Source organism: Ovis canadensis, chromosome 8, assembly GCF_042477335.2.
Source record: "Ovis canadensis isolate MfBH-ARS-UI-01 breed Bighorn chromosome 8, ARS-UI_OviCan_v2, whole genome shotgun sequence".
Classification (NCBI taxonomy): domain Eukaryota; kingdom Metazoa; phylum Chordata; class Mammalia; order Artiodactyla; family Bovidae; genus Ovis; species Ovis canadensis.
In genome coordinates, this window is record NC_091252.1 from 21055029 (window position 1) to 21082705 (window position 27677).

At 43.1% G+C, this 27677-nt stretch overlaps 1 protein-coding gene across 1 annotated transcript; it reads right to left on the reverse strand.

Annotated features, from left to right (window-relative positions):
• Positions 1-323: 323 nt before the first annotated feature.
• Positions 324-27672, reverse strand: PGM3 (phosphoglucomutase 3). The gene is made up of 13 exons (XM_069598972.1): positions 27534-27672; positions 25841-26046; positions 24308-24492; positions 22868-22935; positions 17152-17285; positions 15614-15809; positions 14054-14211; positions 12638-12721; positions 5696-5794; positions 4011-4124; positions 2845-2967; positions 1832-2005; positions 324-769 (listed from the first exon to the last, which is right to left on the reverse strand). Exons 2-13 carry the CDS (start codon positions 26042-26044, stop codon positions 680-682), a joined length of 1629 nt encoding a protein of 542 aa, XP_069455073.1. The 5' UTR covers positions 26045-26046; positions 27534-27672; the 3' UTR covers positions 324-679.
• Between the last annotated feature and the right edge of the window lie 5 nt (positions 27673-27677).

Consider the following 27677-nt stretch of genomic DNA (forward strand, 5'->3'; position numbering starts at 1 on the left):
TTCTCCCACTTACCTTCACTAAGAGGAGTAAAGAAAACTGAGGCCTGGCCCATGCATCATTGTAAGTACTTGTAGCACAGGCATCTCCACCTCAGTACAGAGCAGAGGTCCACAGCCTCACAGTCACCCCTCTGAGTTCCCGCTGATGTTAACTCAAGAGGTAAGTATACAAGAACTGCTTTGAAGACTCTGCTATGAGAAAAACTGGTTGTATTTATATCAAGTCTTCTCCACCCTGCCCAGTTGTATCAGCAGTGGTGACTACCAGGACTGCAAAATGACATCATGGGGAGGTAACATCGATGGAAAAGACATCACAGGAGTTGGTAATAAATAAGCTTTAATTTTCTAGCAGCCTTTATGAAAGTTTCCTTGCATATATTATAAAGTTAATGACTGAATCATATACTTGAGCTCCAGTACTTTATATTAGTGTGATTAATATTACAGGTGAATTTAGTTTTATTTAAAAAAATGAAACTTAACAAATATAAGGCTTACCTATTTCTAAGAATGATTCTGGTAGTGTTTAAGAAAAAATCAGATCTAGAAACAATCCAGTAAGGTACACTGTAAACATTATTATAAATGTGTCTGAACCTGTCACAACAGTGGCAGTAGTATTATTCTTAAGAACTTTTTTTAAAACTCTGGTTTCTAAAGAATATAAAAATTGTCCTCAGAAACCTCGTTGAGGTCTTTCTCCAATTCCTCCAGCCAGCTGAAACACTGCCAAGCTCACTTCATATGCAAGGCTGTCTGTGTTTTCCTGTAAGTTACATAAAAGGATATTAGATGAAAAAGACACAGCATCTACCAGGTTACCTGCAACTCCCAGGGAGGAAGCTTTCCAATTTTGTTTCACTTACAAATAATTCAAATGAGAACTTTTTTTCATCTTTCAGTAACAAATTACAATAGATAAGTGGAAAACAAGTCACATTCTTCTAAATCAGGTAAGTTCCTAGCTAACTTTATTTTATAATCTGATTTGATTATCATGTTAAAACTCTGAATAAATTCAGTAATAAGAAAAGACATAACAATATGTCTCCGGTCAGTAATAGTGTGAAGAGTTATTGACTCTTTAGGCAGTAAGTTGTTAATGGCAAGAAGGCCACAATTGACCAAAAGCAGAAGTAACTGTTGAGGCCCCAGTTATCCTTTCCTCATGCACCAGGGATATTTGTTTACTGCATTCTGTAATGGCCTGAATTTCTGCAAAAAAGCTACAGCTACTATATAAATTGAAGAGATCTCTTACTGAGGCTCTGGCCATCCCCCTGTAACTTTGCTTCAGCTGAAAAAAACACTTTTAAGTCTCTGATCCTATCAAGAAAAGAGACGCACACAGCAAGGCTGTCATTTAAAGGAAAATTTTTGAAAACCAAATTGAAAGCCTAGACACAAAGACAAATTTCAGGCAGCACGGGTGCAGTACCAGTGAGTTTAGAAATGAACTTCAAAGTAAGTCATTTTCATGAATTTCAGCAACAGGATGTTTTTAAATGAAGGAAAAAAGTATATTCCACTTTAGGATGCATAAGCTTAATTACTATGTGTCAAACTACGTATGTATTGGTATACTAAGTAGTATTCTTAGAGCAGTTAGAAATATGACCCTTTTAGGAAATATAGAATACATTACAAGAAGAATATCTGGGGGAGTTTTAGTCAACTATGTAACTACTACCGAAGAAAAAAGGCTCCATAAATCTCGGACATTAGAGATTCCAATAGCATTAAAATAGTTTTCTCTGCTGCTACCACCCTCCTCCACCACCTTTAGATTCTCACTGCACATCCTTTCAGTAGAACTGTCTCAGCTTACCTGCGAGTCTGCTTCTGCATAGACTCGGACTATGTCTTCTGTACCAGAGGGCCGGACAAACGCGCGGGAAAGCCTGTACTTCTTCACCAGGTCATTGATGGCCTCCTGGAGTCCTGGAGGTTTAACTACTTGTCTTTCAGCATCTGTGGTGCTAATGACTTGCCTGTCTGCAACCTAGGCACAAGCATTTCATGTTTTTTTTTCTATATCATACTCCCTTTCTCAAGCTTTAACCCATTCAACATAATTCCCACCAAATGATTATGGCTATTTAATGTCAGCAGGAACAGACCTACGTTTCAGCTGATTGTACCACAAAGTACAGTACTGAGGTAGATTACCACAGACTGTCTTACAGTCACTACTAAAATAATGGCCAGTACTGTATGGCATAGTCATTGATCAAATAATCTTAGGTATTTTTTTAAAAAGGGAATCATAAAAACCTCCTTAAAAAAAAAAAAAACTTGAACAATCAGCAGTCATTTCTGTGAACTGTGGATTTAATCTCTCTCTCTCAAAAATGTCTGTTGGGAACAGTGTAATCTGGTATATATCCATATAGAAAACGATCAGCAGTTTATCTAAAACGCCTTTAAAATTGTGTCCCTTTTAGCCCAGATTCTACTTCTCAGCATCCAGCCTCTGGAAGTACTGCGTGAACCAAGACTAATGCAGAGGAAAGACACATCTACACTTGGACCAACAAGCTATCCAGGGCTTGCTTCAAAATAACAGTGGGGATGTGGAGGACACTAGTTGAAGCTAGTGTAAAGGGGGTTCATTATTTTGTTCTCTCTTCACATCTTTAAAATTAAAAAAAAATAATAAAATCTTTTAAAGTGATACATATTTATAATAAAGTTGGAAACCAAATACTTCTAAATAACAGTAGAATGGTTAGGAGGGGATTCTGTAGTTTTTAAAGATGTGAGAAAATTCAATCTTTTCTATACAGTACATATGATGTAAAATGAACTTAGTTTTTAGAAAGGGAGTGAACTGGCTCACACCTTAACTTTGAGCTGTCTGTTTGGAAGGTCTGTATAGAGAGCGTCCCACTGCTGCACGGTCAGGCCCTTCAGAGCCAAGATGGCCTCAATCACCAGCATGTCGGAAATAGCATCACCAATTGTCTGCAAAATGCAAGAACACGAGCACGACGTTGATAAGAATGTCTTCTGTCTGAGAAAACCGTGTCCTGGCTGCCTCCTCCCCCCATGCTGCATGACTGACTGGGGTGGGTAAATGAACTACACTGAGGGACAGACCTCTATGGAAGGCAACAAGAAAAGGACTATAGAGAATACTAAGACCACCTGCCTTTAATCTCCTTGCTCATATGTAAAGTGAGGTTAGGCTGGATAACTCTTGAGGTTCCAGCATTAACACTCTGTGAATCAACATTTTATTTATTGCTAGATTCCTTCTGAGATATTATGCCATAATGGTGGAAGGCCTCATGCATGGTAAAGTGGAGCTTTTGGTGGTAAAACACACCTAAAGCTGGATACTCTGCCATACTCTGCCACTGAGTAACTCTTTAAGGCTGTTGCTTCATTTATAAAACAGGAGTTATGACGCAGACTCTTCCTGTTATGCAAGGATTACACACTGAGGTATATGAACTGCCCATATGTGCAAGACTCTTAAATATAAGTTCTGTCGCATTCCACTGACCTATGCTTTGCTCGTCCATTTCCACAGTCTCCACTCAGTCCCAATCATCTGACCCACAGGTGTGCTTCATCAGACTATTTTTTCTGAATTCCCTTGACAAGGTTGGTTTCAAAACATTATATATATATATATTTAGCCTCACAGATATACCTCATAGCTGAATCTGTGGACCTCAGCTGTAAACTAATCATTACTTGAAAATCTGAAGCACATAAATGTTCTGCCACTGCATTTCAGTTTAAATCTACACAGCTGCAAGGAAGCTGCCACAACTTTTCCACTTTGATGTTTGATACAGCACATGACCCTGTCTACCTTCTGACTGTGTAAGTAACCAAGAGTCCTGGAGGAGGGCATGGCAAGCCACTCCAGTCCTCTTGCCTGGAGAATCCCTGTGGATAGGAGCCTGACGGGCTACAGTCCATGGGGTCGCAAAGAGTCGGAGACGACCGAGCAGCTAAGCATAACCAAGAGTCCACCATCCCCCTGCAGTTCTCACCTGGTTAAACAAGTCAATTATACTTTCAAGCATCTTCGCAGCTTTCCTTTTCTCATCTTCTGATTCTTTTGCTAGTTGTTTTATCTTTGTTTCAGCAGCTTTACTGAACAGTACCTACAATAAAAGCATACCAAAAAAAAAAAAAATCACCAAACACTAACCATGCCCCAGTCAGTAAGTACGATCATCCCAACTAAACTACTTTTGAAACTCTCAGTGAGTCTGGAGAAACCAAGGGGATAAAAATGGCAGCTGTAGAATATATGAAATTAATGTAAGATCAAATCAGAACTCAGAAGGTATTATAGGATTATAAAACTGGGTTACCAAAATGTAAAGATTACCAAGAAAATAATCACCCTGGCAAAGGTGAATGCATATGGTGGGTGTATGATGTTGCTGTCAGCCAGCTAAACCAGTTCTGGGCAACCAGCTTCCTTAAGCCTGATCTGTATCCATTCTACTTAGAAGAATATAATTCATTGCCATTAATACAGTTTTCTTGACTTAATTTTTAAGGACGTAAGCTAAAGAAAAGTAGAAAAGAGGTTTGTCATACATATTACACTATGGCAAACGGTGCCGTGGATACTCAATGCATGATATGCGTCGTGCTCCTGCGGACTCCTGCCGTTTTGAACTGCTTACCCACATGGTTTAGTGCCTTCAGAGGCCCAGCACTGAAGAGGAGCAGCACGGTACATGCGGCCACTTGATGAAATACAAAGCTTGTTGGTAACCAAGATGCACTGGTCACTTCTTTTGTGGAACCATGGCCACTCCCATTCATTTACTCTTCACTAGGAGATCTGAGCAGATGCAACAAACCCCTATTGGGAAGGTCCCCTGGGGAAGGAAATGTCAACCCACTCCAGTGTTCTTGCCTGGAAAACTCCACGACTGAGGAGACTGGTAGGCTACAGTCCATGCAGTCGCAAAGAATCGGACACGACTGAGCAACTTCACTTTCACTTTCAGGCTTGTGAAAACTAAAATATTTACTAGTTCAAAAGCATTTACCAACCCTGCATAAGATCACTGAAGTTATATTTCAATGACATTTTCTAGTAACTTACTATTTTTCCTCTTATAGTCATGGCCTATTCAAGCTAATTTTGAAATAATGAGAATTATCTGACCTAGATAACATTTTCTGTTAACCATCTCAAATCCATTTATGAAATAAGACTAGATATTAAAAAACATTTAATAAAACTTTTGAACCTTATGAATATACTACAGACTTATGTTAAAATGGTATCAGGATATGCAAATTATATCTCAAACTTTCATTCTCCTTCTGCTAAGTCATAAAAAATTTTAGATGCCTATTGCAAATTACTTTAAACTCATTTCTAGTTGCTTGTAAGTTAGTCCTCAACCTTCTCACACTTTTGAAGAAAAATTTTAAATGATGTATAAATTGCCTAGTTGCAGGGGAATTAAGACCTACATATTTTCAAAGAAACTATATATATTATAGGAACAAATTAGTATTATCTCTTCCCATTCCAAGAAAGATCATTACAATCTGAGAGCCACAGTTTCACAGAACATAAGAAAATATCAGCTATATCATTTCTATCACCATCCCAATCATTTCATCAAAGTGGAATATTACCGAATTCCATCTTTAAAAAAAAAAAGTGCGAGCTAAAGGCAGGTCATTATTTATGAGAACTTACTGTGCCATGCCCATTTGCTTCAAAATAAACACCAATGTCAAACTCTTGAGCTTTGTGGTGCAAATGTTTAACACCAGTTTTGGTACAGTAGACAGGTACCTGAAACACATATTTATAAAACAGCAGTTAATCAGCAAATATTCACTGTGTACTTAACCAACCTTGATGGTGTGGTCACTCACCTTGAGCCAGACATCCTGGAGTGTGAAGTCAAGTGGGCCTTAGGAAATACAGGAACAAAGCTAGTGGTGGTTATGAAATTCCAGCTGAGCTATTTAAAATCCTAAAAGATGATAAGGTGCTGTACTCAATATACCAGCAAATTTGGAAAATTCTGTGTAGATCACAATAAACTGCAGAAAATTCTTAAAAAGATGGGAATACCAAACCATGTTAGCTGCCTCCTGAGAAACCTGCACGCAGGTCAAGAAACAAGTGAACCAGATAAAGAACAACAGACTGGTTCAAAATTAGGAAAGGAGTACGTCAAGGCTGTATATTGTCCCCCTGCTTATATAACTTACATGCAGAGTATGTCGGCGAAAGAATCACAAGCTGGAATCAAGACTGCCAGAAGTATCAACAAACTCAGATACGCAGATGATACCATTCTAATGGCAGAAACCAAAGACAAACTAAAGAGCCTCTTGATGAGGATGAAAGAGGAGGGTGAAAAAGCTGGCTTACAACTCAACATTCACAAATAGATCATGGGAGAGAACAAGATGGCGGAGGAGTACGTGGATGTGGAGTACATCTCTCTCCCCGGATACATCAGGGAAACACCTTCAGACACGGAAGTGCGTGCAGAACACCAGCTGAGAGCAGACAGGAGGACCTGACCAGCAGAAAAGAATATACAGAACCACGCAAAACTCAGTAGGACGAAGGAAGTAGGGGAAAAACAGGAGTCTTAGTAAGACTGGACACGCCCTCAGTGGGTGGGGCAACTGAAGCAGAGGTCTGATCCTCACAGTGGGGCAACTGTCTGAGTCAGACAAGAAACATTTAAGGCTGAAAGTGAAATAGCTGATCTGTCACAGCCTAAATGGAATGAGAATCAGACAATCTTTGCCAAAGCCATACTTAGCCAAGACAGGGACCCAGGTCCCCTGGAAGGCGCAATGGCTGGCAGCTGGGGTTTAGGGGCTGTGGAGCAATCTCAGGGCAAGTGCTGCTGTGGACTGCAGAGAGATGGATCGAGGGGATGTCAGGGAGGAGACGGTGGCGGGAAATGCCTGTGGAGGAAAGCCAGGCAGCCATGGAAGCGAGGCGATACTGCTGAGTCATGCGTGGGGCGTGGAGCCATCACCGAGGCGCCTCTCTCCCCACACGCCAGCATCGGCAGCTGAACAATCAAGGCTGGCCCATCAAATGCCTAATGCACTGAACTACAGAGTAGGACCCCAGCCACGGGGGCCTCCCTCTATGTGCCTGACTTGCCCAACAACAGAGAAGGACCCAAGGCAAGAGAGCCCTCTAAGTGCCTGAATGGGTGAAGCTACAGAGAAAGACTAGCCAATGAGGCCTTCTGATCGCCAGCTGCAAGAGGGCTCGAAGAAAGGCGCTGAGACGGCCATAACTCCTACAGCGGAGGCAGTCCACGTCCCTGCACATTTTGCACCACCAGGGGCCCTGCCAGCCAAGCAGTTGCGCCACCTTCACACCCAACTCACACTGGGACAGAGCTGCCACAGGCAAAACAAATCTGTCTATGGACACAGGGTCACTTCAGTTGTGTCCAACCCTTTGCGACCCTGTAGACTGTGGTATGCCAAGCTTCTCTGTCAGGGAGGGGGGTTCTCCAGGCAATACTGGAGTGTATTGGGCAGTACTGGTTGCCATACCCTTCTAGAGCACTGTATGTCCTGCTGCCCTAGCTGCCAACTCCCCTGAGTACCTGGTGCTGCCAGAACCCTGTGTCCCAAGCAGCTGAATGAACCGCCTCCACACCTGGCCCTCCAGGGCAGCCCCAGGAGCAAACCCCAGTGCACGACCCACACAGGCAGAGGTGGAAATAAAACCACAATTGAAACCCAGGGGCAGTGTGGCTGAGGAAGAAGACCTAAAACCTTCCCACCAGCTGTACAAGCTGCTGATTAAATCCAAACGATCAACTAGGCAGACTCTGGGTCCATGGAATATATAAAAGGACATTGAGAGCTCCCACGTAAGAAAAAGCACTAGTTCTGATGGCTGCAGACATTGGAAGCAAGAACACAGAGGAGCAGGACCAGATTAGAGTCTGAGCTGCCCCCACAGAAGGTCCAGAGATCAGCACAGTGTTGGAGGGCATCCTAGGGAGGTGAGGTGGGCTGTGACTCCCAGCGAAAGAAAGGATTCTGACAGCAGTGACTCAAGAAAAACATTTACTATTCTTTATGCTTTGACTTGTTCTGTAGATTCTTTTGGATTTTGTCTTTCCTTCCCCCCTCCTCGTTGTCCATTTTATTGGCACGATGAAATCTAATTAAGCTTTTGAGCTCTTTCCTTTTTTCCTCAGTCACATTTTTTTGTTGTTATAAACCTCTGCCTATACCCTGAGGAAACCAAAATCGAAAAGGACACATGTATCCCATTGTTCATTGCAGCACTGTTTACAATAGTTAGAGCATGGAAGCAACCTAGATGTCCATCAACGGATGAATGGATAAAGAAGTCGTGGTACATACACACAATGGAATATTATCCAGCCATAAACAGGAACACCTTTGAGTTGCTTCTAATGAGGTGGATGAACCTAGAACCTATTATACAGAGTGAAGTAAGTCAGAAAGAGAAAGATAAATATTGTGTTCTAATGCATACATACGGAATCTAGAAAAATGGTCCTGAAGAATTTACTTACAGGGCAGCAATGGAGAAACAGACATAGAGAACAGACTTATGCACAAAGGGAGAGGGGAGGAGAGGGTGAGACATAAAGAGTAACATGGAAACTTACATTACCATATGTAAAGTAGATAGCCAAGGGGAATTTGCAGTGTGGCTCAGGAAACTCAAACAGGGGCTCTGTATCAACCTAGTAGGGTGGGATAGGGAGGGAGATGGGAGGGAAGTTCAAAAGGGAGAGGATATATGTATACCTATGGCTGATTCAGGGTGACGTCTGACAGAAAACAGCAAGATTCTGTAAAGCAATTATCCTTAAATAAAAAGTTTGAAAAAAAAAATCATGGCATGCAATTCCATCACTTCATGACAAACAGATGGGGGAAAAATGGAAACACTGACAGATTTTCTTTCCTCGGGCTCCAAAATCACTGTGGACGGTGACTGCAGCCATGAAATTAAAAGATGTTCTCTCCTTGGAAGAAAAGCTATGAAAAACCTAGACAGCATATTCAAAAGCAGAGACATCACTTTGCTGAGAAAAAGTCTGTGTAGTCAAAGCTACGGTTCTTCCAGTAGTTACATACAGATGTGAGAGCTGGACCATAAAGAAGGCTGAACACCAAAGAACTGATGCTTTCGAACTGTGGTGCTAGAGAAGACTCTTGAGAGTCCCATGGACAGCAAGGAGATCAGACCAGTCAATCTTAAAGGAAATCAATTCTGAATATTCACTGAAGGGACTGATGCTGAAACTGAAGGTCCAATACTTTGGCCACTTGATGAGAAGAGCCGATTCACTGGAAAAGACCCTGATGCTGGGAAAGATTGAGGGCAGAAGGAGAAGGGGGCGACAGAGGATGAAATAGTTGGATGGTATCACTACGTCAATGGACATGAGTTTAAGCAAACTCTGGGAGATGGTGAAGGACAGGGAAGCTTGGTGAGCTACAGTCCATGGGGTCGCAAAGGGTCGGACATGGCTTAGCAACTGAACCACCACCACCTACCATCCTAGGGAACAAAACTCCTGGAACTTAGTCCAGTGAGATTAAGCAATTAAAATACAAAGCCTAAGTGTCCCTGTGGGGGAGTGACTGCACAGCAGTACACAGCCCAGAGTAAAGCGGGGTGAGAGAGCTGAGGGGCCCCTTATAATGAAAGATTCAAGCTGGGGGAGTGACGTGATCTGATCGTTTCAGAAAGCTGTTTAGCTACAGTGTGGAGAATGGCTTAAAACCAGGGTTTTCCAGCTTTTACTCTAAAGAGAGAACTAATATTTCAGGCTTTGTAGGTCACGTGGTCTCCATCACAACTGCTTGATTCTGTCTCTGTAGTGAGAAAGCAGTCACAAGACCATATGAAAACGAGAGCGTGGCTGTATTCCCACCCACGAAACTAGAAACAGCTGGCAGTTTCAATGTGGCCCAGAGGCTACTGTTTGCTAAGCTCTGGCTTAGGTTAGGTGGTTTCTATGGCTAATCCTAGTAAGAAATCAGTGACTGGAGTACTAACTGGGCAGCAAGTCTCGGGTGGATCTGCCAGAGAATGGTTAAGGAAAGACAGCAGCGAAACTGCAAAAGAGAGCAAGCTCAGACGGGCCTGGCATTTGATTGGGTTTAGGAGACTCGGGAATGGCTAGGGCTGAAAATATTTAATCTACAAGAGAATGTGTTGAGAAGAAGAGTTACCAATGTTCAGTTTCCTCAACAGGGCATCTTACTATAAAAGCCATTTTTGAGACAAATTAAGAAAACAACAGAATAACCCAAACACCAAGAATCTCTATGAAAGGCAGGCAAGTGCGCCCCAGATGGAGTACCTTGAGTGGGTTTACTGTAACCAAATATTTAAGGCATATATTTACTGTAACCATATATTTAAGTCAGGGCACCAGGTAATCACTTCTCCTATCCAGATCCGAAAGGAACCTGATTCTGCCATTCCTGCTTTAAAAAGATCGCCAGTCCAGGTTCGATGCAGGATACAGGATGCTTGGGGCTGGTGCACTGGGATGACCCAGAGGGATGGTACGGAGAGGGAGGTGGGAGGGGGGTTCAGGATGGGGAACATGGGTATACCCGTGGTGGATTCATGTTGATGCATGGCAAAACCAATACAATATTGTAAAAGCAATTAGCCTTCAATTAAATAAATTTAAATTTAAATAAATAAAGTAAAAAGAATGGGATGGCCACCAAAACTAGTGAAATGCAGGAATTTGACAAGGTGTAACACTGACGTTGGGAAATATCACACTAGCCAGGGAGAGAAAGAATTACTTTCTGCAGACCCAATTTGGGTCCTGCAGCCTCTGATTCTTAAAGCAGATGGGATGTACAAGGCAGAGTCACCTGGTGGATGCCGGGGAAATGATTAGAAACAAAATCTACTAACCCACAAAACATCTCCACAGAAGACTAAGACAGGTTCTGTTACCAAATAACCAATAAACCAGACTGTGATGCACATCACAGGCAATCCTCTGAAGACAGAGGCCCCCAACCTTTTTGGTAACAGGGGCCAGTTTTGTGGAAGACAATTTCTCCACAGACCTGGGGGCGGGAAATGGTTTCGGGATGACTCAAGTGCATCACATTTACTGTGCACTTTCTACTACTGTCATCACAGCAGCTCCATCTCAGATCCCGGCGCTAGATCCTGAGGGTTGGGGACCCCTGGAAAGAGACTGCAAAGACAGAAAGCAATCCCACCCTTTTACACACCTCAAGATAACTCGTGACCAAGATCTCTCCTCAACCACATGAGAGTCAGGCTCTTTTGAGCCTGAACAGGTCCTGTCCTCGGCCATGTCTCCAAGGACCCAGTTTTACAAAGAATCTTTTGCTCAATCACTTTAGCTGGAATCCCCTACTCTCCATATCAGCCCAAAGTCCCCACCCCGTACCATCTGACCACCCAGGCCTGCCGTCAACAGAAGTCCTGTTACGTTGGTTTAGCCAGAACCCTCCCTGAGGTTCCTCTTGGCAATTTTCCATTCACCAACCCACTCCCTGCCCCCATATCCTATTCCTTGGCTATAAAATCTCCACTTTTCCTGTTGTATCAGGAGTTGAGCCCAGTCTCTCCCCCTACAAAACCCCATGGCAGTCTATCTACAGAACAGGTCTGCTTCTCAGGAAGATTCTGCAGTACCTTTTGTCATGCGTGTGTGTGCATATTAGCCACTCAGCTGTGTCCAACTCTGAGATCCCATGAACTGCAGCCCACCAGGTTCCTCTGTCCATGGAATTTTCTGGGCAAGAATACCAGAATGGGTTGCCATTTCCTTCTCCAGGGGATCTTCCTGTCCCAGGAAATCGAACCTGGGTTTGCTGCATTGCAGGCAGATTCTTTAACATCTGAGCCAAGAGGGTCTGTCGGAAAGCTGTGGCCACTGGGCTTGGCTAATTGTCCTTCTCCAAAGGAATGATACAATTTCTCACATCTCTCTGTCAAGCAGATGGGTGCCCGGCTCTAAGTGGTAAGGTGGTCAAACTTCCGGGAGGCTAAGTGTTGGGATGCTACCTTCCTTGATGTTTATGTTTCAAAGAGGTACTCTACGCCCTTATAGAGAAACCTTAACTGTAAAACTGGCCTATTTTGCCTTTCAAAAGATTGACATCACAAAAGGACAGAGAAAACATAAGCTTGCTAAAAGAAACACTCTAGGAAAAGGGAGGAAGGAAAGTCTCTTTCCTTTTCTGCATTAGGGACAATTTAATTTTTCTTTGATTTCTAGTTACCTTTAAGTGCAGTTTCCCCGGTGGTTCAGACAGTAAAGAATCTGTCTGCAATGTAGGAGACCTGGGTTCAATCCCTGGGTCAGGCAGATCCCCTGCAGAAGGGAATGGCAACTCACTCCAGTATTCTTGCCTGGAGAATCCTATGGACAGAGGAGCCTGGCAGGCTACTTGCCCATGAAGTTGCAGAGAGTCAGACACCTCTGAGCGACTGACACTTTCACTTTCTACCCTTAGGTAGACAACAGCTCGGTTCCATGCATTTCAATCTATTCATTTTTATGAGGGCATTATTTTCCTCACAGAAATACCCCACAATAAAAAGTAATGATGAAGAAGGTACCAACAAATGGAAAGTGTTCAATACCTTCATAACTTCTTCCAGGTACCGTGTTGAGCTTCCATTGGCATATGCAGTTTGTACAACACCGAGACTCAAACCATCTCCAATCTAGAAAAAAACAAGGACAATTACCTTGCCATCAAAGGCAAAGACCCTACGAAAGCAAACCTATAAACAGAGTTCTAAAGGATGACAAAATTATCGGCCAGTCCGGCCATCACTCAAGTTTTATGCAATAAACAACTCACAGAAAATTCACATGTATGCCAGGAAAAAACCTAAGTACTTTTTTGAGTATTATTGAAAGCAATTCTACAAGGAACTCCTTTCAATCACCGGATTTCCTTTATATTACCCCACAGATTACATGAGGACTCATTCTTAGTGCTGTATATTCTGCAGGTTTGGACAAATGTATGAGAACACGTCTCCATGTTTACAGTAGGTACTTTCAGCCCTGAAAAGTCCTCTGTGCTCCATCTGTTTATCCTTCAGCATTCACTTCTCCCCACCGCCTTGAAACTACTGATCTTTTAAATGTCACCATAGTTTTTGTGTTTTTGGTGTTTTTTTGCACAGTATCCTATAGTTGGACCCACCGTGATACACACAGCCCTTTCAGTTCGACTTAATTCACTCAGAAATATGCATTCACGTTTCCTCCATGTCTTTTCATGGCTTGATAGCTTTTTTTTTTACCGTTGAATAATATTCCTTTGTCTGGATGAACCAAAGTTTTTTCACCCTATGAAGGACATCTCAGTTGCTGAAGAATCCTTTTTAGAGAAACCTGTCATTTCTTGATCTCTTCAGTTTTTAATAAAAATACACACTGAATTCTTAAAGTATACCTTTTCCATATTATGATAATTATCATTACATTTTATAGTTAAAGCTAATCTGAGATTTCCGCAAGAGCATAACATAATAAACCTCATGTCACTAAAGGTTATCATAATCATAGTAAATAAATCCCTCAGAGGAGACTTTCTGTATAAACTCAAGGCTCTGGGGAATGATGTTCATGGAACCCTCATTAAAATGTCAGTTACCAACTTCCCTGGTGGTCCAGTGGTTAAGACCACGATTCCACTGCAGAGGGTGTGGGTTCAATCCCTGGTTGGGGAACTAAGATACCACATGCCCCACAGTTAGGCCAAAAAAGAAAAAAGGTAGCTATGAAGAAACCAGAACTTTGTAAAGCTCCAAATCATGAAGCTCTCTGCCAGTATAAAAGAGAAAAGACTACTCCCTTTAGGTTCCAAATCCAGAGCCCTAACATTGAAATGACTGGAATGACCATTTCTTTTTGTATTTTCTGGCCACAGATGTGAGGAACTCCCCACAAATCATGCCTCTGAGACGTTCAAGCAACTGCCTGATACCAAACAATTTCCCCAGTGTGTCTGTGTGAAAGGGTGGTCAGCCCCAGCACCGTACCTCCAACAGGAGCTCTTTGAGGAAACTGCTAATGAGGGTGGCTATCTTGTCTCCGTCTATGAGATGAAACTGACCGTCTGCATCATGGTAGTAGTAAACGATCCTGTCTGCATCTCCATCGAAGGAACAGCATCTTTCATTGGCCCTCATTTCAATTCCTAGCACCGAGAATAAATCAAAACACATTTCGGTCTAAGAAAGGGGGATAAAATTTAATGTAAAAAGTTTTAGGTTTTTCTCTCACACTAGTTACAGAGGGAAATTTTTTTTTCCCATTAAGTATTGATTAGAAGTGACCCTCTGTGTTTATACAAAAGTATGTCCACTATGACATTTCAAGAGGTGTTTAAAATTATCTTTCCAGGACTTCAGCAATATTAAACATGTGCTAGGTAAAGAGTGAGCCTGTCCTTAAGATTTAAAAAAATCAAATTTCAGCTGAACAAAGTTTCTCCCAATTTGTGAACTGGAGCCCAGTTAAAAGGAAAAACTGTCTCTGTACCTGCAGATAAAGAACCATTTCTATTCTTATGTGACCAAGCAGAGGGTATAATCAAATATAAGTAACTGGAGTATTTTGTCAATGAGGAAAATCCTGATCATTCCTCCTGTCTGAAGCTCTACATAAACATATATTGTTTTTGAACATGAACAGAGATAACTGTTCAAAATCAAGGGAAGAGAATTCATTTAAATGGAAATAAAACATAAAGAAAAACACCCTTCCAAATAAAACCATTATCTTAACCTTTAAATAGTAAACAGGTTTACTAGTATTTTTACACAGTAAGTTCTTTCACAGTTAAGTGAAAAAAGAGCACTCAAAATCTATCTAAGCTGAAACCCTATATGACACTAAAATAAAATTCCCTTCTACAAGCCAGTGGTTTGGCAACACAGATTGCCACATAGTGCTTTGAAAGCTATAGGTATTAAATTGAATTCAATTTCCCTTGTACTACATACTACATCCTTAAATAATCAGCAGCAGATACAGTGTGTACTTAAATCCTGAAAAAAGTGATTTTCATTTGTTTATATCAGTAACAAGAAACACTAGTATTTCAGAGCAAAAAAAATTACAACCAGTGAGATTAATGTCTTGTGTAATTTGCATAGCTTACTGAAACCTGAGCAACCGTCACATCAAATTTAGGTAACATTACTGTTCCTTTACCACAAGAGATGGACAGCAGCAAATGGACAAATCCACCCAAGACCTACAGAATCAGACCCCCCGGGGTAGAGCCCAGGAAATCTACATGCTCACCAGCCTTCCAGGTGATTCTTATGTCTGCTAAAGCTTAAGAATCACTGCTCCAAAATCCCACGTCCTGATTTTGCTTTTTCCACTGGCTTTCCTGCCCCCTGTGAAGAGTCACAAGACTCTCAGGGCCGAGAGCAGCCGTGTTCTGCGTGTCATTGCGTGGCAACGGCAAGCGGACAGGGCCCAGATGTCTAACAGCAGCGGGGCCAGGACAGCTGCATGACTCTCTCTTTGCCACCTCTGTTTGAGTGACTGGTTTCAGACAGAGCACTAAAAACACATTTTTCGCATACCCTGTGGAGGTTTCTGATGACTTTTCACAAAGTCGGCCCCACATAAATGGTTGAGTTTCCCTTTGGTCCCATCGTTGAACAGCTGAACGGACAGCCCCTGTGAGAAGTAGTGTCTCATCTCTGCCAGCTTCAGGGCGCCTATGCCGTTCGCACAGTCAACCCTGAGTGTTCTGCGGTCATCTCCGCTGCAGAAGGCCTGAAAAGGCAAAGAAACGGAAGAGCCACTTCAAGATACCAAAGTGAGGCATAAAGCACAGGTATGTGCACGTAAACAGCTGCCATTATTTCAGTTCACTTGTCTATTTTAAGCCAGGAAACAAAAGGGTACACATGTTCATATGAAAACTGTAAAACACCAAAGTAAGATTTTTAAAACACCATTTTTTGGTCACAGATATTGGAAAAGTTTTACAGACCAAATACATTACAGAAATGAAGCTTTATTTAGCAAGGTCCCTTATTAGTCTGTATTCCATAGCAATCATTCAAATGTGGGCATGAGTATACAGATGAATGAGTAGCAATAATATCCGTCATTCTCTTCATAGTGTATTACACCACCAGGCAAGTGGAGTTTTTCCTGGCAGTCTCCTCTCCTACCCTCCCTCACCCCAAAATGTAAGTTCTATGAGAGCAAGGACTTGGTTTTGGTCAACAATTCCTGACAACAACATATGCTCGATATTGGCTGATCAAGTGAATTATATCCCTCAAATCTCTGTTCAGGCTTAGGAAGCTAATACACCTTGAAGACAGATTTTCTTAACAGTAGATGCTTCCAGTATGACGCCAACAGCACCTACAATAACTCTAAGAGCAAATTCATCTGCGTGAACACTTATGGAAACTGCAAGTTCATCACGCTTCTCCCGCAGTGAGCTCAAAATGAGACAGGCTGGCACTTGAGACCCTTTGCTACAGTGCTCGCACCTGGACAAAGTCTCCGCCAGCAACAAAATACAAAGAGAAGAGGGACTGAGAATAACTGCATGCAAGCAGTTGGGGCAAATTATGGGCAACAAGATACGAAAAACCACCCAAAGAAACCCAATTGCTACGAGAGCTGGGAGCGAAAGCTGGGCACTGTGCATGCCCCCTGCACGCAACACCAGCTAAGGGGTGGACAAATCACCTAAGCCCTCCTCTAGCCAGAAGCCTGGACACGCCTCTTCCCTCCAATGTAAGGAACCACCTTGGCCTCCCCTCAGTAAGCAAGCAAATCTGTGGGTTTTGCTCCCTTCTGCTGCAGCAGGGGCCCCAACAAAGCCCTGCCTGAATTTGTCTGGCCTCTTACCAATTTCTACTGATTAAGGAGGCCAAGAACCCTGGTTGGTAACAAGAACATACTATGTGCCTTGCCAAGTAAATGCCAACACAGAGTTAGCTGGCTGCAAGGGCCAGACCTTGCAGAACCTTGGAAAGAAAAAGGAGACAGGCCAAATTTTTGGAAAAAAAAGTGACAAATATTTAAATAAACTGTTCAATGATGTTCTTTTAAGCAACTGCTCTAACTCGAACCACACTGGAGAGATTCTGACCTGTTTGGTAAGTTCCACAAAGGCTGAGGACAGTTTCTGGTAGTAACCCTCTACGGTTGCCTTTCCATACTGGCCTTTGCTGTTTCTACAGAAGACCATGTAGTGCAGCTGGGGCGTCGTCAGCAAGCCATAATCTGTCACAGAGACACAAAAAGTCACTTCACACCGTTCTCAACAACGTTGAAGACTCATGCTGTGTCAATTTCAGGGTCATAAATCCTCTTTAAAAAAAGACATCTCAGAAAATACAAGAAACGCTGTTTTAAACCACCCAGAAATATGCATAAACATCCACTGAAGTCATTAAAACTACAGGTCATGCTGTGATACTGTGATTTATACCAAGAATCATTCATTTGATCTGTCTCCATTTCTGGCAGAGCCTCCACAGAAAGGCATCTTTTGTTACGCTAATGAGGTAACTTTCAGAAGGCCCTTAGAAACCTTAGGGGTGGCTGGTTGCCTGGGAACCAACCACAGGATTAGAGAACTGAAATTTACAGACCTGCCTGCCCGCCTCCAACCTCCTCCCAAACTCCAGGGAAGGGAGAAAGGAGGGACAGGAGACTGAGTTCAACCAAAGCTCTGAATTCACCTTAGAACAAAGTTCAACTTAGTTCACCAAAGATCTAAGCAGCCATGCCTATGTAAGGAGGCCTCCATAAAAGCCCTAAAGGATGGGGTTCCAGGACGGGGAGCCAGTGGGGACTGGGGGGCCCAGGGCGCACTGATGCCCCACGCCCCTCCCCACATGAATCTCCACCATCTGGCCGTTCCGGGCTACACTCCGTATAATAAACTGGTGCACTAGGAAGTCGAATGCTTCCCCGAGTTCTATGAGCCTATCTAAACAAATTAATCGGCCTAAGGAGAGGGTGGTCAGGAGCCCAGGTGAGGGCATCTGAAGGCGGGGAGGGGCAAGGTTTGAGGCACTGAGCCCTGCACGCCTGGGATGTGGCTGCCAGGTGGATGGAGTCAGAATGAACTGTTTGGTGGTGGAAGGGGACACACTGGACACATACTCAGTTCTAAAAGAAATACGAACTACTAATGACAGCTAAACCAGTCATCTGGCAACGTACAAAAGTAATAACTGGGTTCTGTTTTCGTAACATTATAAACCACGTAATTCAGATGAACCCTCCTTTTAGAAACAACCAAAACTGAAAGATAAAAGACTTTTATCTCTTTTCAAAAAGAACTGCAGTACCAATTAGGCCAGAGTTAAGTAAGAGAGAATTCCAGGATGCAAGATAAGCAAAGCCAGTTTTGCTCTGAGGGCACTCATCTAAACTAGGAGTTGAGCAATGGTTCTCTGTGTAGAAAGTCCATGCTGATCTAAGACATGCAACTCAGCAGAAGTGCCTGAAGCCCCAAAGGCCTATTCTTCAAGCCAGAATTCACATCATATACCCCAAGGTTCACTGCAGCACTATTTACAATATTTACAACAGCCAAGACACGAAGCAAACTAGACGTCCACTGACACAGGAATGCCTAAAGAAGACGCAGTACATGTTACACTGGGTCATTGCTCAGCCAGAGAGAAGGCTGAATGGTGCCATTTACAGCAACATGGATGGACCTAGAGATGATCAGACCAGGAGAAGTAAGCAAAGACAAGCATCATACGACATCACTCACATGAGGAATCTAACTTTAAAAAAAGGATACAAATGAACTTATTTACAAAACAGAAACAGACTCTCAGACTTCAAAAACAAGCTTATTGTGCCCAAGGGGAAACATGGAGGGGAGGGGTAAATTAAGAGGTTGGGATTAACATACATACACGACTATATACAAAACAGATAGTCAACAAGGACCTCCTGTGCAGCACAGGGAACTCTACTCAATATTCTATAATAACGTACATGGGAAAAGAATCTGCAGAAGAAAGGACATGTGTATAACTGAATCACTTTCTGTGCATCTGAAACTGAATGCTGTAAATCAATTATACTCCTATATAAAATGGATGTGAGGGCTGGACTATAAGGAAAGCTGAGCACCGAAGAATTGATGCTTTTCAACTGTGGTGTTGGAAAAAGACTCTTGAGAGTCCCTTGGACTGCAAGATCAAACCAGTCCATCCTAAAAGAGATCAGTCCTGAATATTCACTGGAAGGACTGATGCTGAAGCTGAAACTCCAATACTTTGTCCACCTGATCCGCAGAACCAACCCATCTGAAAAGACCCTGATGCTGGGAAAGATTGAGGACAGGAGGAGAAGGGGGCGACAGAGGGTGAGATGGTTGGATGGCATCACCGACTCAATGGACATAAGTTTGAGTAAGCTCCAGGAGTTGCTCAACAGGGAAGCCTGCCATGCTTGCAGTCCATGGGGTCGTAAAGAGTCAGACACGACTGAACTGAAATAAAATAAAAATTAAATTTTTTAAAAGAAGGACTATTCAGTGCAGAGCTTCCCAGGTGGCTCAGTGGTAAAGAATCTACCTGCAATGTATGAGAGGAAGGTTCGATCCCTGGGTCGGGAAGATCCGCTGGAGGAGGAAATGGCAGCCCACTCCAGTATTCTTGCCTGGAAGACCCAAAGGACAGAGGAGCCTGGCGGCCTACAGTCTATGGGGTTGCAAAAGAGTCAGACACAACTTGGCAACTAAACAACAATTCTTCAGGGCAAGACTGAGTCAGGAGTAAGCCCCCAGGGCCTACTCCCCAGAAAGCTGACTTGGCACCAAACAGAGCAGAGGGGAAAGCCCATACCTGACGAGCTGTCACCACAAGTACAGGCCTCCAGGGACTCCCAGCCCAGAGGCACACAACCACAGGGATCCAGAAGAATGCTGTCATCAAAGAACCTTATCACCCACCAGCCCGGTAGTACCCCAAGCAAATGCAAACACTGAACCCCACCAGGGCAATACACCTTCATCGTGAAACTCAAAATTGTCCCACAGATAATTCTCCCAGAAAACAAATAGCTAAACACACAAGAAAGGGACTATGAGTTAGAAGCAAGGGAAACAGCGAAAGTGGACCAGGATCCAATAAATACACTGTGACAAAATTTGTCAGTGGTCTTCAAAGCCAAGCACAAGAGTCTGGATGGAAGGCAAACGGTCACTTTAGGTTCCTGAGCACTGCAGCTGTGTAACAGATATTTGGCTCTGGTACAAGGATTAGATGCGAGAAGGTGGAAGAGCTTTAAAAAAAAAAAAGTGGGTAAAAGCTCAGACCAGCTCAGTGGCAGTGCATAAGGAGAGACAAACAACAGCCCAGAGACACACACTGAAGGCTGAAACAAGTGGATGTTGTGACCAGTATCAAAATTACAAAATAAACATTTACGAAATGACAGTGACTCAATAAAAACATCACCATCCATTCAACAGATCAACCCAGAAACCTGGCAGCCATTCTTCACACCTCTAACCTCACCATGAATCACAAAAATCCTTTAACGTCGTTACTAATCTCATCGTTTCCCGGTTTTCTCACTAGCAAGTCTTGCATGAATCTACTACCTAGTCTCCTAGCTGGTTTCTCTTCCTTTCCGAGACCAACTCCCTCCTCTCTCCAAACCACAGCCAGAGGGACTGGCTTAAAGTGAAAATGTGATGCCATTCGCTGGCATAAACTCCTTCAGTGGACTCCCACCATACTGAAAGTAAAACCCCAATTCTCCCCGCGACTTGTAAGGCTTAGAATGACCCGGCCCCTGCTCACCTCCCTAACCCTATCTTCTAGTAGCTTCTCCCAGTCTCCCTGAGCTGAAGCCACATCAACCACCTTTGTTTCCTGACATACACTAAGTGGAAGAGAGCAGTGAGCAAAAGATGTTAGTTTGTTTTTAAATTACTCTCCAATTTTTCTAGGTTCAAACGCTACAACACTGATGGTTCTAGAGTTAGAAGGACAGAGCTGGAAAGGTCAACCATTCTGCGGATGGCAGAAAGAACGCGATTTGGGGCAGGGTGAACCTGGGGGAGTGGGCAGCCACCTACGTGGAAACATGACTCAAACCAGTGCTTTCAAAACCACCTACTGGACATCACTGGTGGTCTGTGGTTAGCAGCCCACCTGCCAATGCAGGGGATGGTCAAGGAGGATTCCACATGCCACGGGGCAACTGAGCCCGAGAGCCGAGACCACTGAAGCCTGAGTGCCTTGAGCCTATGCTTGGCAACAAGAGAAGGCGCCACAATGAGAAGCCTGCTCATCGCAACCAGAGAGCAGCCCCCACTTGCTGCAACTAGAGAAAGCCCGCATGCAGCAACGAAGACCCAGTGCAGCCGAAAATTTAAAAAAAATTTTTTAATGATTGAAAAAAAAAAAAAAAAAAAAAACCCTGCCAACAGGTCAGGGAATCTACTTAGTGAGACCCAGTCAGCATTTCTCCATTTTTTAATGAAACAGATGAACACAAGTCACGGAGGATGGTAAGCGCTGTTCTCTGAAAATTCTGTTTCAGTTATTCACACAAGCACACTAGACACATGTCATGATACAAGACGGGCTTCTTCCTACAGGCTGAGCTATGCTATGAAACACACTCCTGGAGGGCTCTACATAGCAGGTAGTCAAAACTGTTCGATGAACTAACAAGTGAATGAACAAAAGAGTATTTGCAGCTGGAGCTATGGCAACAAGGATGCTCATTCAGAAATGAGGCAGAATGAAAGCAGGAAGTGAGGAAAGCCCATATTAGGAGACAGAAAAGGATCCTGCAGACAGGACAGTTTGGAACAGTGGCTGAAGAAGTAGGGGAAAAAGAGGGAGAGATCACTCTGTGGATAGCTGCCAAGAGATCAACTGAAATAAAAAATTTCAAATATCAGTTCTGAGAGTTATTCTTAGATCACAAATCCCTTTGAGTATCTGACAAAAGCTACAGCTCCTCTCTCTAGACAAGTGCTTGTGCAGGTAACACGGTGCACTGTACCCAGAGGTCCACAGGGTCCGGCAGCTTGAACAGTCCCTGGGGAGGCCCAGGCCCCAGGTGAATTCCTGCTTTCTAGCAGATGAGTGTTGGCACAGACATTTCCCTGAAGGGGCAAGGACAGGTATTCACCGCCAGCAGGCTTCTTATAATCAGAAGAGCAAACAGAGAAGCAAACTAGGCAAGTCTGGAAGAGGCCAGGTTATTAAATGGGAACTGAGGGACACACGGAGGTTGAGAGGATCAAGAGAAGATGCTTTTAATTGAGAGCGATCTGACACTGGGAAAATTCACCTCCAAGCACAGTGGAGTCACTGCATTCACAAGATGCACAACCAGTGTGAGAAGAGGATTCCAGCCTGTTTCGCTGCGTTTAACTCTTCACTTGGTAAAACGGGAAAGATCATCTATCAAAACTTAAAAATCATGATCACAAGTCAGTCAAAGGTATTTTCCATCATTACCTGTCGCACTGCCTCCACATGTGATCAGCTATTAGAGAATACCTGCCTGATAGGAAGAACTCCCCAGAATGAGTATATCAAGTAACTTCAAGAGTTTTTATACCAGTATGTTCAGTCTTAATAAAGGAAGTCGTTTAAGATCAGCGCTGCCTATAGATAATCTCCTACAGCTGAAATATAACATGCATGTCCAGAAATTTTTTAATTTTTTAACTTAAAATGCTAGTAGTATTTAAGTATTTAAAATGCTACAAGTTCACTTATTTTCAAACTTTTCTAAATTAAATTATGCATTCACTTTGAGATTTTTTTTTAAAGACTAATTTACAAATCAGAGCAGCTACATACCCTGGAACCGGCCTCCTAAAGCTGCCACACCGTCTATCACAGACTGTGACAGCTCCCCACTGCTGGGCCTGGGAAAGAAAAGGGAGAGAACATCACATCTAATCCAAGAGCAGCTGGGCTGCAAGCTCTGAAAGCAGATGCAGACATTCTACGTTACAGATTTCAGAATAGTGAGTCCACTGTAGTCAAACTAAACGAAGCCTGCACAGCCCAAAAACTCTGAAAAGACATACAGGTAAAGTGTAAGCATTTTCCAGTGGCCTTTCTCAATATATTTCTTGGAAAGAGTTTTGCCTTTTAAATAAATTTAGGAAATAGATATAAACTTTAACACTAATATAACTGTAACACTAATTACTCCTACACTCAAACACTTTTTCAAGTTTGATGGTAACAACACATTTACTGCTTGAAAACAGTGATGGTAAATACAGACAGAGCGCGTGTAAGCCAAGGCTAGGTGTTACACCACCTAGGATAGAGAATCTAGTTTTCATTTTAAAAAGTCAGAATAAATTATTTTTCTATCTGAAAATAAAGATCAATATACATACCTGCTTTATAGAACAAGATTTTCTATATCATTTAAACTAGTTAACAGGTGAGAGGAAAACATGTGGATGGATTTACTGTGAGATGATATCTGCTTCAGAACATAAACCACTTGGCTATTCATTACCTACAAACCCACAATCAGTGGTAACACATTAAGGGCAACACACTTAATGGGTAAGGGTAAAATGGTAAGGCATTTAGAGACTGAGTAGAAATTTACTTTAGAACAAATCTCTGGCTAGAACCAGCTCTTATGCTAAAGAGAATGCTTCTGTTTCAAAGTACACTTTTAACCCAACATTTTACAGTGACACTTCTCTGTGAAAGAAGCCAAGAGCTGCTAAATGTGACAAACATGTAGAAATAATGCAGATGGTTAACGCTTTCCAACTAGCTCTAGCAGAAGAAAATGTGCGAGCCAACCCTAACACAGGTCATAGTCTCCAAACACAGTAAAGTAATAATCACATGTTCTTACTCTGCAGCGGAAAGGTGCAAACCTACAGAAACAAAGGGATGGGAGACATTTGGGAAGTGCTTGTCTTGCGCCAGGAAACAGGTGTGTCGTCTATACTATCTTATGTAATCTTCAGGTAGGCCTGCATGATGTAGGCTCACCATCAACACTACAGGCGAGCAAAGGTGCGCTCCAAAAGGTTAAGCGACTTGCTCAACTCACAGAGTAAGCTTGAGAGTTGGGGCTCGGACACCAAGCCCAAGCCAGAGCAGTGACTTAACTCCTACGTCCTACTGAAAAGACCAGGAGGAACCTCTCAGGGTGGTTCCATTCCACCTGACTCTTTCCATTTGTCTCGAGTGCTAAAACTGATACAACCACTTATGTGGCATTCAAAAATCAGCTTTCACCCTGGCTCTGATGGGCACCTGGTATCTCTACCAATCACCACAAAGGCATCTTGGTGCAGATCCACGGCTGCCTTCTCGCTGATGTCCACCAACACTCTGGGCAAATGTTCTTCCTCAGCGTTTGCCAAGCAGGTAGCATGCTCCTCCCAGGATGCTGCCAACATTTCACCCAAAGGATCCACCAATTTTACACCATTGTCTTCCTAAAAAAAAATAAAAATAAAAAGTAATGTGCACAGTCATGAGGAAGCAAACCCAAGCTGTTTCTCCCCAAACAAAAGGCAGTGATGGCTAGGCAGTTTCCCCGGTGACCACGACTGAAGGCCAGGTGCTGGACCAGGTACTGTACATGCATCACCTCAGTGAATCCTCACTGCACGTGTCATCAATCTAACTAATCCTCCTATGGTTACTCCAATCTCTGAGAAAACCGAGATTCAGAGCAAGTAATCTGCTTATGTTCATACAGCTAGGAAGTGTCAGTGCTGATATTAAAACATCAAGTCTATCTGACTCTTACACCCAACAGCTGCTGAGCCCCCCTAGCCTTTTAAAAGGCTGTCACCCGTGTGTCCACCATCAATTAACTGATGAGGCACAACTGCAGCAGAACCAGGGTCCCTGGAGACCCTTCTCCCTGCGGCTGCACTCAAAAGCACACACTGGAAGGGAAGAGCTCAAAATTGTCTGAAGACGTGCTTCTGGAATTAACAATAAATGTGGGGTTCTGCCTACGCATCATTAAGCAAGTGCGGTGATTTAGACATTTAACACTTAACACATTTATAACAATCCGCATTTAGAAGCTGAATAAGCAACATCCTCTTGTTTTTCGGTGGGGGCGGCTGTGAGAGGAAGAGGTTACAATCCCTCACTAACCTGCTGATTTAGCTACAAAGGCAAAAGTCTTGTGTTCTAGCAACAGAACAGAAGCATATTATTTAAACAATGTTTTAGTGAGTTATAGGCCAGTGCAGAATAAGATAATTAAGTTGTGTCAGAGGAATACTTTAAAAAACTTGATTGTCATAAACCCTAGACTCATCAGGCCTGATCAATATCCTGTCCAATGTTCACCTCTGGATCCCTCAAGTCACATGTCCAGCTGTTCACTCAGAACAAGAGACTATTCCCTAGCTATAGAAAAGCTGTCTGAAAATTTTCAAAGTGTGATAAGTCTTTTCAAAAATTTGTCCTCTCCCCTCCCCCAGTTTGCCTCCAATCTCTTCAATCTCTGCCACATTAACAGAGGCAACACTTTTTATTACTGATGCTGTCTCAATACAATTAAGTTATAAGGACATTGTGTTATTTCTCAATATGGACATACTCCAAAAAATGACTGTCTCATCTCACTCTCTCCACAACTGTTAAAGAGTTGTGAGTGAAATGACCACTTGTTAAGAAAAGTGCTTGTTCAAAACCAAAGGCATAGAACAAGGACAAAGCAAAGTACTAGAATTAGAACTTGAACTGGGGTCAAAGTGCTCAGAAACTAAAGTTTGGTCTTAGAAACATAAGCCTCTCTTACTGGAGCACTATATGCATTACCTCAGGATTGTGCGACGCTGTTACCATGACTCCTATGGCAGATTTTGTCTGCTTTGACCTCAGGACAGCTAATAATCCCATTCGAAACATGACATGATCAAGATGTTCTGCTTTCGTTCGAAATCCAGCAGTCCCATATTGAAGAATGAGCCCGTCAGGCTTGGCATGTAACACTGACTGCTTTGTAACGGCATCTAAATCCATGTCTGCAAAATAAAGGAATATTTTTCAGGTATAATAAGAAATCTTCCATGGACCATTTGCTTCAAAACCTGTCATCCCAAACTAATACATCTGCCTCATTCTGATCTTCCCCAAAGAGGCCTACGTTTGAGAGGGAAGAACAGTAGAATACATCCGTGGGTTAGCATTATCTGTTTTGTCCACTTCAGGACAGAAATCAGGTTGTCCCCAACAATTCCTGGACACAAGGCAAACTTTTAAACAGTCCACTTCCAACTAAACTGAAGATTCCACAGCACAACAAAAGATGCTGAATAATCACAGCACTCTTGAGAAGAACAAAGCTGGAGGCACCACACTCCTGATTTCAAAGTACACTACAGAGCTACAGTAATCAAAACAGTATGGCCTTGGTATAAAAAAGATCAGTAGAATAGAACCAGAGCACCTAGAAATAAATCCACACATATGACCACTTACGATTCACAAAATCCTACATGATCAGGAATCACCTCATTTTATAAATGGGAAAACTGAATTCTGGGTCTAGCTTACTGCTGATGGACTGAGGCCTGAAGTCACATTCTCAAGTGGACCTAAGCTGCACATGCAAAACATCTGGGAAATCTGTGAAGTTCTGCTATTCCTCCCAGGCTACAGAGACTGATTCCCAAAGGAAAAGCAAAGGGGAAAAACCTCCCCTCCAAGACAGACCTCCACATACACCATGGGGTGGATTTTTGTATTTTCATGAGGATCCTGACGCCCTTCTAAATTAAGCTCTCATTAACAAGCAACATCTTCCTTTTACCTTTAAAGTCAAAGGTCAGCCTGTAGCCCACTAGACTTCCTTGTTTTCTTTATTGTCCTTCATTACTTCAATGAACAACAGTTATATGTTTTTGTTCAGCTGGAAAAAACTGGCATTTAGGAAGCTAATTTAGTTTGACCTAGAGTGGACAAATCTATTTTTCAAGCATGAAGACATTTCATTAAAAACTGACCAGTTGGCAATATACCATAATTATTCATAAGGGCGTAAACCTGTTTCACCCAAAAGTCTTTTTTAAAATAAAAAAGTCAAGATAAAATGCTTCCGTCATTTCAAGCGTTTTATGTCCTAAAACTACTTTTGATGAATATGCAAAGGTTTTTATTGAAAGTACCGTCAAGTCCAAAATGCGACCACTCAAAAAAGCCTAGAACGATCCCCTTCCCTCTATTCAACCTTCAGCACCTGGTTAGTTCCCCTAACTCCTCGCCCCAGAATCTGCCCACGTTTCCTGGCACCCAGCCTTGAGGCCCGCACTGAGGTGATGGACGAGACCCCTTCCCCTAGCTCGACCCTCGGGCCCGAGCCTCCAGCCCGCTCCCCAGCCCGGGGACGAGTAGGCGTGCCCCTCGCGGCCCGCAGCTCAGTCCGCCAGATGCCCACTAGCCTCTCGGGTGGCCGAACGCCCGCCCACCGCAACGTCCCGTTCTCGCCGCCAAGCCTCGGGGCCCAGCTCACCTCCGCCAAGACACTCCCCTCACCCTCACCGCACGGACCACCTTCCTCGCGGCAGCGCCGAGAACCGACTGCGGCGCTGAGAATCCGAAGACGTGGCTCTGCGTGGCTTCCGGCTCGTTGCCCCGCCCCTCAGCCAATCAGCAC